This window comes from Dreissena polymorpha, chromosome 8, assembly GCF_020536995.1.
Source record: "Dreissena polymorpha isolate Duluth1 chromosome 8, UMN_Dpol_1.0, whole genome shotgun sequence".
NCBI classification, from domain to species: Eukaryota; Metazoa; Mollusca; class Bivalvia; order Myida; family Dreissenidae; genus Dreissena; species Dreissena polymorpha.
The window spans coordinates 22,366,660-22,379,778 of NC_068362.1; the positions used below are offsets into that span (position 1 = coordinate 22,366,660).

Consider the following 13,119-nt stretch of genomic DNA (forward strand, 5'->3'; position numbering starts at 1 on the left):
TGATAAAATTATCATCAAATCGGGACAGGGTATACCCACTGAACATGTGAATATCGGCATGTCTCATATTTTCGCGATGTGCGCGCACAGATTGTTCCATGCAACAATTTCTGGGAATCGTGAAAAGTAAACGAATAAAGAGTACCGAAAAAATGCACGGAAAAGGCATAAATTTGGACTAATTCTGTTGAAGTAAGATTTTTAATGCAATTAACCTGGTTTTTTTTCTTATTTTAGTCGCGTCTATAGTTATTTTAAGCGTAGTAATGTTATTAAAACAAAATACTGGTTTGAGAGACATTTGATTTACCCCTGTGTGTCTGTCTGTCAGTGTGTCTGTCACACTTGATGTCTAAACTCAAGTTCTTGTTTTACATGCAATTTTATCATGCAAAATGCTGATTAGATAGCATGAAATTGCATCATTTGAAGGTACCATTAAACAAAAAATCAACGACGGAAGGGGACACCCCTCCCGCACCCTCCCCAGTTGAGCCCCCCCTTGCAAAAAATTCTTGATACGCCTCTGAAAAGAAGTCCTCATTTATTTGAACTTCGGAAAGCATGGACAAAATAATATTCTATATTTCTGAAAATGTAACAAATCATTTCGCGTGTGTTCGAAGATATTTGAAAACAACGAAATACTCTGCTGTTTACCACGTATTATAACACGCGATAAGATTTTCTTTTCTGTGTTACTTATCCACGACCCACTGTACGGACCATGAATACGGGTATAGGGGCGATCTGAAAATAACAGAAGTAGTTTTTCGTTAAATGATTTTCTAAGAATCATCAAATGGAAAGAAAAAAAACATATTTCCATGTATGCATAAATATGTTACTAATTACATGTAGATGTATTTCATAAATAATATTTATTATTATAGTTAATCAAAGATAATCTCCTTTTGTACTATAAACACCAGAGCAAAAACTCGTTCTGATGCGATAAAGAACTTGTTTGAGAAATGACTTGTGTTCCATGTAAATAAATTCAACAAAAAAAAGGATTTTCATGGACGTCGACTTTGATGTGGTCATCCGAAAATCCCCCTCGGTGGATTTAGTGTATAGATAAAATAGTGCAATGTGATCGACTTTGACAGCCGGTGTTTTTGTAAACAATGTCTGAGGATATTTGTCCACCTAGTGTCAACGATACCGATACACAGTTTAAAGTGTTGTTGTGTTTAACTGGGAGTGTAGCTTGCATAAAGGCTTCAGAACTTGTTTCCAAGCTTCTAACAAATAAGGTGTCAGACACAATTTCCCATTACCCGAGAAGTTTCATTTACTATTTACGAAGTCCGTCATTGAACTATTTTTCGGATAGTGTTTTCGGTTGAAGAATTTATGTTCAGCAGTATGATGAGTTGTTTTGAAATTAAATTATCAACATGAGTTATATAATAAATTTATGTTTTCCTCTAGCATCATTCCGGTACCAATTCATTTTAGAAGCTTAATTAGCTGCAAATCCATTTGTAACACTAATTATTAAAGTAAAACAGATAATACTTACCTGAAAATAAAGGTGTCTCTGGTAAGAAGCACAGGTGTTGAACCCACGGCCAAGTCACTTTAACACTATCAATATGTCATTAAACAACATTTTTCATCATTTTGACAAAAACAAAATCTTATATAATATGATTATAGGTGCTACCTAATTTACGGGCAAAAGCTTTTAAAGTTTTTTTGATAACCATGTATTTTTAATAAATATAATTATGGACATGATTGTGTTTAAAATATGATCATTGTTGCAATTATTGAGTAATGCATCCAAAAAAATCAATCTTAAAACGAGTTACATGTTCCAAGCTTAAAGATCTAGCATCTTATATATTTTTTGTTTTCTAGCCACAGGAATTTATAGCTGGTTCGGTGTCTGTGGTATAGTGGAAGGGGTGTCTGCTAACTGGCTTAGTCACTGGGAGGTCTCTGTATTGATCCTTTAAGTGGGGGCATTCTTTAGATAACCCTAAAGACATACTATGGCGTACCATTTGGGTTGAAAGTCAAGAAGACCTACACGTTAAAAAGAGAAATGTACGTCGAAGTACAATAATTGTACGTCGACATGAATTTAAAATACACTTCGAAGTATATATTTGTACGTCAAAGTACAATTTGTACTTCGACATACATGTTTGTACTTCTACGTACACATTTTCTGAACAGCCAATCAAAACACTAGTCTCTTGAGCCGCTTTTCCTTCAGATTTATTCATAATAAATGTTTAAAATCTCTTTTTTAGTTGAGGACAAAATGAATAAAAATATCAGAATGGCAAAAAAACAACACAGAAGTTTCAAGTATTTAATGCATTAAAATAGATTATATACAAATTTGAAGAAGATTCAATTGTTACCTTTTTAAAATTAAAATTATTAAGCATATTGTGTGTATGAAATGATCATGCGGGGCGGAGTATCACGACCGTCCAGCGCATTACTGTGTAGGAAATTCCCAACGGTAACCAGTTACCAAGCATTAATGGGATAAATAATGTATTAAAAACTCCCCGTTGGTCGTATTTTGTGATTACCATAACTAGCATAAGTCAGAGGTTAATTCCGCCACGCCAGGTCAATAAATACGCACAATATCTATGAATTAGCGGTCGATAGTCGCATAATTTGGTATAAATTATAATAATAATAATGTTTAATAAATACGCACAATATCTATGAGTAAGTGGTCGATAGTCGCATAATTCGGTATAAATAATAATAATAATAATGTTCAATGTCAAAAATCTCTTAAAGCAACAGACGTAAGGTGTCTTCTGATTGGCTAACACTCAAGGGTCGGTGGAAATTGTACGTCAAACATTTCTCGTTCTACTTAGCAGGTCTTGTACTCTTTCGACGTCATGGTATGTCATATAGACACTAAGTACTGGTCCTACCCAGGAAACAGTTTGTTTCATCAAATGTCTCAATTCAACTTGACAGCTTGCTAAAGCAGTTGCATTTAGCATACAGTACACTGATTTAACATAATCAAAATCATGTGATGTTAACACCACTAATTGTCTTCTTTTTTATTATCAATGTATAATTATGTGTAACAGCATAACAACATACTTGATTCGCAATTAAAATATTTAATAAATACAGGTATCTTGCAGGTTTCTAATTTTCTTTCCCAAACTATTGTTGAATAGTTTAAATTTTGTCGCCACTAAAAAACTATCCATTTTGTAGCAATTCTAAAATCACAGTCTAAACTGCATACACTTAGCTCTATAGTTACAATTTGAATGCAAATATTAGAATGCATCATGTTATATCATCCATATTTTTTTATTTAAACATTTAAATAACACATAACACAGTACATATATAAAAAGGTATGTGGTATTGTGTGGAGATACAAAACACTTCACATCATTTATTTGCACATAAAATAATAGTTACAAAATAAGTAAAACTAAAACACTGTCATCAACCTACATTTCAAGAATATTTACTATATGAAATTACAAAGTGGTGTTATTGTATTACCTTTTACTAAATTAACATTGCTGGTTTTGTACTAGCCATAAAACATATATCATGGATTAACAAGTAACAACCTATTAATTACACAATAGAACGGAAATCATATTAATTGCATTATGCATTTACTAAACAAGCTATTTGCTACTGTTTAGAATTACACTATCTTACTAAAAAAGATCACAGGTACTTAGTGCTTTTACATACTTGTGGTAAGTTTGTATTACTAGTTTGACAATTACCGGCAGACACTTGTTGATATACAGACAAAATTTGCATGGGAACTCTCATATTTTTTCAGCATAATTGCCTTCAAATTGTTAATTTAACAACCCTTTGACATTGTTTGCACATCTGATCTTATTATACAATAGCTGATTTTTGTTTATAGATAGACATATATAGACTTTTCAAAGTTCTATATAGGTTCACACATGTTCCATCCAAGTAAACAAACAGAACCAATAAAGATCACCACAGATAATAACTGTGTGTATAGCTTGGAAATTTAATAGTTCAGGAATCCCTCCTTTGTTGATTTCTGTAAACCAAAACTGTCAGTTTTGCTGGATAGAATGGCTTGTATGATGCCCAGCTCTTGTCTTCACAGAACATCTTCTAAAAACGGAATACCAACAAATATCTTAAAATTTGATCAATAATGCAGACAATTTATAAATGTCTTGTTTTTTGTTGATTTCGAATCTGGGAGATTTTTTACGTAAGATTGTTGTACGAAAATCCAACGGTATCGGATTTTGTGGTTTTAAGGGATCTTTTCACGCTTTGGTAAATTGACAAAATTGAAAAATATTGTTTCAGATTCGCAAATTTTCGTTTTAGTTATGATATTTGTGAGGAAACAGTAATACTGAACATTTACCATGGTCTAATATAGCCATTATATGCATCTTTTGACGATTTTAAAACCTAAAAATTATAAAGCGTTGCAACGCGAAACGATTGAATAATTTGGAGAGTTCTGTTTTTGTCGTTAAATTTTGTGAAACTACGAAGATTGCTTATATAAGGTATAAAATACTTCAACTGTGTATACTCGGCGGAATAGCTCAGTAGGCTAAAGCGTTTTTACTTCAGGACTCTGGCAGGACTCCAGGGGTCACTGGTTCGAAACCTGGTCCGGGCAATCTTCTTTTCCTTTTTTAAATTTTATTCTTGATTTTTTACTGGAGCTTTTACGATCCAATGTTTACATTTATCGATATAAAGCATTTAATGACTAAGTTAAAAAATGCCAAAATCTGTGAAAAGGCCCCTTTAGGTCTAAACTTATTATAGTGATATGTAACCTTTCGGGGATATCGGTAAAGTGCGAGCAGACGAGGTGTAAATACGTTAAAAATTAAAGCTAAAAGACTAAAAAGTTAGATCGGAATATCTTTAAATTTTGTGAATAAATGTGTTTCTGGTGGATAACAACGACAACTTGCCAGAATATTGCTCATGATCACACGTAAAACTTCTTTCTGAGACATTGTGTACACACCGGTCTTACTGACAATAACGAAGTGACGTCACCGTCTATGTATAGAATGCTTTCTGAGAGCGAATGGAAAATGCGTCACATATTCTGACAAATAAACAGTAGGGTGTCGTTATTGAAATACCGCGAGAATACTGGAAGAATAGAGATGCCAACTATAATGTTTAAAACAAATAATTTTTTAACAAGCGTTTGTAATTTGTCAGGATAATAATAACAATAAGATATCGAAAAGATCAAAGCAAATAAATTCGTCAGAAATCTGAGATTCGGCAATATATTAAAGACGGGTTATGTTCACCTAAATTGTGTTTGGTAAAGACTGTCACTATATGTAGTGAACCAGTCTTCGGCTTATACCCACTGAAGAAGAGCATTCAGGGGAGATGATTTAGTAATGACTAAATTCTGGAACGGTTGCGAAGAAAAACAAATAATGCGAGAATATTTAGTGCGATTCGCTACACAATTATGATGTCATTGATATAACTTTTCCTGAGGTATGTATTTACATGTGATTTAGCATATGTCAAAGTGTTTTTGATTTGTTCAAGGTCATAAATAGCATCGCGAAAATATATGTCGCGTGGCAAATTTTTTTGAGACGTATCCATATGTGGTATTCCTATGTAATTTTATGTCTAAATTCCCATATGTATGAACGGTCAACGCCCGCTTCGCGGGCTTTTGCCCGTAATATGCATGATATACAAGAGGTATCTCTTGACACAGGAAAATTACGTACATCAACATTTTTAAGCCATTAAGTGCCTAAACGGTAGTCAAGTTTTATAGACTATGTACCATTTTGTTGAGAAAAGTTGCCTCGTGACAAAAAATGACCACGAACGGCTACTTGCCAACATAAACTACAAGAAAACAGTTCTCGAACTTGTAGAAATACTAGGTCGGCTCTTGTCTGAATCTCTGACCGCAAATTCAGTGCCAATTTTTACAAGAGTAAAAGTATCGAAATTCCCCAGCTACCGAACATAAATGGCGGTGTTATCACTATCATTTTTAACGCATGGGTGACCCTCATAGTTGTAAAACTGGAATTAAAATGTTTATATTGAGTGCTCATCCCATTTGCACGATGATATTACACATAAACTTACTCTTGTAATTATCCTACACCTTATTCTTATACCATGCTACTTCTGTCTTCATTTTTGTGTTCCTAATATTTTCTCACTAAAAAAAATCAGTTTTTTTTAAGTGTAAGGAATTTGTATTTGAAATCATTTATTTAATGTCTTATAATGATCATAGCTAGATCATAAAACTATGTATATAAAATGATGTTGCGTTTCAGGGTGTTTATTTTTGCTTTTATGTATTTTCCTTTATGGATAGGTAAAAATGATGGTCATACTAGCATTTCTTGTGCAGTGAAATAACATCAAGACTGATTGAGATTGAACTGGACATTAATTGTATTGAATATGCTATGAATTTAACATGATATTCTTAATAAAAATATATCAAACAAAAAAACACAACATAAGATCAATATATTAATTATTTGAATGGGACCGAATAACAGATATTAAAGCAGCAAAAATAAGCACGGAACCATTTAATACTATTGAGTCTCACAAGGTTGTTTTTTTTGGTGCTTCCGTGTTCATTGACACACTTTGTCCTGAGTGGTCAAAAATCACTTTTGTCTGGACTTGTTCCATTATCACTTTTCTATAAGCAACGTCTTAGGCATACTTCTGTGTCAATTTCTAATATGTTAACACACACATATGCATATAGGACATTTTATTAATTAGAAATGTTGATATAAAAGCACAAGTGTGTTTTACAATTTTAAAGACTTCTTAGGAAGTAAATTATTATTATATATTAGAGCACATGTTCTTTTGTTACAGATCAGTGTTAAAACCATTGCAACTGAACATGCAAAGCACTTCCTTGATTTGACAACTTTTCCTGTACCAGTCATTGAAGATGCTGATGAATGGAAGGTATAACATACAATTGTCATGTTGTCATTTGCTTTTTATAGCGACAGGAGTAACATATCAATTGGGTTATTTATTGTGTTGCAATTGAAGATCATTTAATCGTTTTTTTTAGAAATGAATAGGGATATTGAAATATTTGTAATGCAATTATAAGTAATGAGATATTGTTTTTATGCCCCCTCGAATGATTGGGGGTATATTGTTTTTGGCCTGTCTGTCTGTCACTGTCTGCCTGTCTGTCTGTCTGTCTGTCTGTCTGTCTGTCTGTCTGTCTGTCTGTCTGTCTGTCTGTCTGTCTGTCTTGGCTTGGCTTGGCTTGGCTTGTCTGTCTGTCTGTCTGGCTGTCTGTCTTTCTGTCTGTCATTGTATGTGTCAAAAACTTTAACCTTGGTCATAACTTTTGCAATATTGAACATATCAACTTGATATATGTCATGCATGTGAAAAGTCACGGTCATCCTTCAAAGTCAAGGGTCAAATATATGGCTTCAAAGCGGCGCAGAAGGGGGCATTGTGTTTCACAAACACAGCTCTTGTTTATATTTGCATAAATCAAATTTATTTTATAGTATGATACATGTAGTCTCAATAAACACAAATTACAATTAATTAATCAATATAGCTATCGGATAATATTTTACTCTAAATATGGACTGTTCAGTATTTACCAAGTGTTTTAGCATGATTGTGAGAAAATATGGCTTAACTCATGTGTTTTAAGTGTCATCCCTGATAAGCTTCTACCTTGACTGGATTTTTACTAAGAAAACCCATGCGAAACATGTCGGATCTGGTACATTTCCGATTAAATCTCTTGAAGTCTGGTATCTTTTCCGAAATTGGTGCTCTTTGTGTCTGACAAAAACTGTAACTGTTTTTTTTGTGTTAAAAATGAAAACACAGTTTAGAATCTGTACACAAAATATTGACTGGTGTATTCTTCCTTTTCTTGACATTGTTTACATATGATGCTCAAGTAAGCATTTAAACAGCTGTAAAGTTAACCTTGCTAAAGGATTTTATATTGCTGTTTAGGTATACTTGTTATTTGTAAAACAACAACAAAGCTTTCCTCACTGTTAGTTGCAAGTTTTACCATATATGTTAATACATACAGTTATGAAAGAACAAGGCTAAATGAAGTGATCATTTTACTGCATTTGAAATTGTTAAAAAAAATTGTTACACAAATATGAAAGAGATAAACTAAATAAAAGGTATTTTCTCTGGTTTGAATAAAAGAGAATGAAGTCTGGCAGAATCTGGTGAGATCATGTATATTTAAAAAGTTACCAGACCTCATATCCTTTACGATTTTTTGTCTTTACATGCCTTGACTAAGAAGAGACTATCTTTAAACAAAAAGTTCAATAATAAGGAATGTGTCATCCCTTTAAGCCTGTGCAGACTGCTCAGGCAAATGTTGGACAACACTTTAGGCACATGACAACACTTTAGGCACATGACAACACTTTAGGCACATGACAATACTTTAGGCACATGACAACACTTTAGGCACATGACAACACTTTAGGCACATGACAACACTTTAGGCACATGACAACACTTTAGGCACATGACAACACTTTAGGCACATGACAATACTTTAGGCACATGACAACACTTTAGGCACATGACAACACTTTAGGCACATGACAATACTTTAGGCACATGACAACACTTTAGGCACATGACAATACTTTAGGCACATGACAACACTTTAGGCACATGACAACACTTTAGGCACATGACAACACTTTAGGCACATGACAACACTTTAGGCACATGACAACACTTTAGGCACATGACAACACTTTAGGCACATGACAACACTTTAGGCACATGCACAATGCCCAGTTTTTTCAGAATGAGACTCGTGTTTTTACAGAGCTGGTCCAAGAGAGGCGACCCAGTGCTGCATATTGATTTGCGGAGATGGGCAGATCTGCTACTGATTGCTCCCCTTGGTGCTAACACAATGGCAAAGATATGCACTGGAATCTGTGATAATCTAGTGGTATGAATAAAACTCACTGCTAATCATATATATATATAGGGATATCAGTCATTAATTTACCTTCAGTCGCTTTATAAAAAAATATTATATATTATTCACAAACGTCAGACTTAACAATGAACTGTGCGTAATCATTCAGTTTTTGTACATTTAAGTAAAATTTAACTTTTATGAATACCTATCCCTGTACACCACATGTTATGCGACCCATATGCTGAGCCTGCTCTATTGTTGACATGAAAGCAGCTCATTCATCTATGTTTTATTTATTTTCAAATTAAATTTCAAGGTTTGAGCATGAAAAAAGCTACATGACATACAATCTCAACCCCAAACTCTGTTTAAAATGTGTACATGAAATCTTAAAACTTGTCAACTGTTTTTTGTTCCTCTACCATCAGACGTGTGTTGCTCGAGCCTGGGACTTGAGCAAGCCCCTCCTGTTTGCTCCTGCAATGAACACCCACATGTGGGATCACCCCATTACAAGGGAGCAGGTGGGGCGTCTGACAGGGTGGGGCTACATCTACATCCCCGTAGTGGAGAAGACACTGATGTGTGGAGACAAAGGTATACAGGTTAATACAATTCATCACGATTCACAACACTAGTGGTTGCTGAACTTAATTTTATTGTAGCACATTTACTTAGTAGATTGATTTGAACAAAAAATTGTATGCATATGGACTTTCTTTCACCAATTTGGGTAATTTGAAATTATTGGTTATTATATTCATGGAACACTTTCAACTGTGAGTGAACATGTATGTATTGAATAGTTTCCTTTCTCTGATACATAATCACACCACATTCTCATCCCTTAAAAAACAAAAACAGGGGAAATTCAGAGCTCCAGATAAGGTTTTGTGAAATTCTTAAATTACTACCAGATTTTCAAAAAGAATTCTTAACTCTGAAATTTTATTCTTAACGTTACTACTAAGTTTTGGAAAATAATTCTTATTTTTTATAAATGACCTAAAAATAAATAATAATGGTTATTTTCATGAAAAAAAATCAAAATAAACATACTAGCAACTTTATTTATACGAGTTCAACAGTGTCTTTTTAGTATTATACAATTTTATTTTTCAAATACCTTCATATGCCCAAACTGTGCTTAGATTGCATGCCTTAGATGAATGTTTACATATTTCACAATTAAAACGGGTCTCTCCTTTAATCTTTTCAACAATTAGCCATGGGACTTGTCCCTTCCACTCGTTCAATGTTGTTTTTTTGTGTTTAAGTTTGGACCCGTCGTGTCGCGTTTTTGTTTAGCTTTTCCGACTGTGTCGGAAACTGAACATACAGCATCGTATAAGATCTTTTCTATAATGTCTTTCTAAACATTTAACTTCGGCTCACTTTGCGTACAATATGTTAAAAGCGTGTTTTTGGACGCTTTGCAGTTTTTTAGGACGCTCTCTGGGCGCCGCCATTGTTTTTGACAGATAGACTGTATACGCAGCTTTTATTAGAAAAAATGCGCTTTGTTAAACAAACCCGATAACCATTCTAAATAAGCAACGCAAAGATCTTTAATACGGGAAAAGAACTCAATAAAAATCGATACGAACCGATGTAAAAATAATATTCGTAACTTGATTTTGTAATTCTTAATGGTACGACAAGATTTTAAAATAAATACGTAACGGACTTGAAAATAATTCGTAAATACGAAAATACGACCCTTATCTGGAGCTCTGGGAAATTGGTATTATGAGTAACTGCTATGGATCAAGGAATTAGAATCATTTCTCAAACTCAGGAAATTTGACATATTGACATGAATGGGGACCTATTATACAAACAGTTTAGGCTCCTGGAAAGAAGAAGTGCAGCATCATATAGAAACATGTCAAACTCTTTTGATAATAGTGCAAGTCAGTGATAATCTAGCCACAAATGTCAGATAAAACCACATTTGGGTTATTTTGCTGTCTACTTGGTTTACTAAGCATCATTATTTGGTCGGTTAGTTAATACATTTTGTGTTGTTCATAATACCAGAATAAAAAGGGTGCCGGTCAACTTGTATCTAAGGCAATTCAAACCTTGGTCAACACATACTTATTTTGGTTATCTTGTACGTGTTTTTTGTGATCTCTTATTTATTGAAGTCAACTCGCACCCAAAACAATACATGTAGGATAGAATAGGATTATCAGTTTATTAGTTTAAATCATAGAGATGATGTCTTCTTTTTTCTAAATGTTTCCACGTGACTTATCTCAACATACGGTTTATTATTAAATTATGAAGTGTATTTTTATTAAAAAGAGATTGTAGGTTACAGTTTATTATAAAATAAATGTTTACCGATAGAACCGTCTGTGTAGCAAGACAACACAATTAATCAAATTAAATTAATTCCAAGAGCTTTATTGATGTTATTATTGATTAAGGTTTTTAAACGGAAAGTATTTGTTTTAAACATTTGAAGGGAACATTTCAATAGTTTAATAATGTATTATAAAACTAATTAGTAAAACTGTTATGACATGTAATATCCTGAACAAACACAAATTAAAATTGTAATTACATCTGTTTTCTACAATTTAAAGAACTGAATTTTGGAAACAAAAAAGCTCTTGCGTGGTATGTTTCAAGTTAAAAAAACTGCTGGTAAAACTGAAATGAAATGGAAAATCATGAATAAAAAATACAACATTTGAATTGTTCGTGCGTCTTTTTGTCTACACTGATAAACTCTATTTGCAAACAATCGAAAGACAAAAGATCCATTTGTAATTTTAGAATCTAATTGCGGGAAAAGTTAGCAAATGCACAATAAGCAATATGTCGAAATATTTCCTCAATATTGCCTCATGATAAAATCAGTCAAAAAGCCCCACTTTCAAAACAAATGGGCCGTGCTCTGTGAAAAGGGGTTAATTGCATTTGCATAAAGTGTTGGTCCAGATTAGCCTTTGCAGTCCAAACAGACTAATCAGGGACGAAATTTTCCACTTTTATGATATTTTTCGTTTAAAGAAAGTCTCTTCTTAGCAAAAATTCAGTTCAGGCGGAAAGTGTCATCCCTGATTAGCACAGGCTAATCTGGGACGACACTTTACGCACATGCATTGAACCACTTTTTCACAGAGCACGACTCATTACTGCTGTTAATGTTTCAGGAAGTGGTGCCATGGCTGAGGTGGATGATATTGTTCAAGCAGTTATTGATCAGCGCGATTCTTTAGAACACAGTCGCCAAGCAGTTATTGATCAGCGTGATTCTTTAGGACAAAGTTTCCAAGAGAAAAAGAGGAAGCTGGATAATGAAGAATGCTAAAATAAAGTGTGACATGACTCAATTACTTCTTGCGAATTCACACTGTTAGTACTGCAGAGTGCACACTGTTACTACTGCCGAGTGCACACTGTTAGTGCTGCAGAGTGCACACTGTGAGTACTGCTGAGTGCACACTGTTAATACTGCCAAGTGCACACTGTTAATACTGTCGAGTGCACACTGTTAATACTGCCAAGTGCACACTGTTAATACTGTCGAGTGCACACTGTTAATACTGCTGAGTGCACTCTGTTAATACTGCCGAGTGCACACTTTTACTACTGCTGTGTGCACACTGTTACTACTGCTGTGTGCACACTGTTACTACTGCCGAATTCACACTGTTAATACTGCAGAGTGCACACTGTTAAATCTAATAAAACACTGATGAATGTTCTTTCCTTTAATGGTCAACCAACATGTGCTCTTTTACATAACAACAATTGTCTCCCTTACATTCACAACAAGACTGGAGGAGTATTTCCGCTTACATTGTAAATAATAAATTGAACTGTACAAAGTTAACACACACTGTTAGTACTGCCTTGTGCACACTGTTACTACTGCCGAATGCACACTGTTACTACTGCCGAATGCACACTGTTAGTACTGCCGAGTGCATGCTGTTAGTACTGCTGATTGCATGCTGTACGTACTGCCGAGTTCATACTGTTTTTCGGCGGATTATCATTTCTGTTTACCAGAGGATGCGTTGCGTGCTTTTGTAGCATGTGCTTTAGTTTCAAGTATACAACATTGTTTGTTTATAGGTGAAGGTTACAACTGGAGGTAGGAAAGGCATGCCTAATGC

At 34.0% G+C, this 13,119-nt stretch overlaps 1 protein-coding gene across 1 annotated transcript; it reads left to right on the plus strand.

Moving 5' to 3' along the window:
• Window positions 1–1,120: 1,120 nt before the first annotated feature.
• LOC127840827 (phosphopantothenoylcysteine decarboxylase-like) lies at window positions 1,121–12,704 on the plus strand. The gene is made up of 5 exons (XM_052369251.1): window positions 1,121–1,259; window positions 6,898–6,993; window positions 8,882–9,010; window positions 9,412–9,580; window positions 12,151–12,704. Exons 1-5 carry the CDS (start codon window positions 1,131–1,133, stop codon window positions 12,306–12,308), a joined length of 681 nt encoding a protein of 226 aa, XP_052225211.1. The 5' UTR covers window positions 1,121–1,130; the 3' UTR covers window positions 12,309–12,704.
• The last annotated feature ends 415 nt before the right edge of the window (window positions 12,705–13,119 follow it).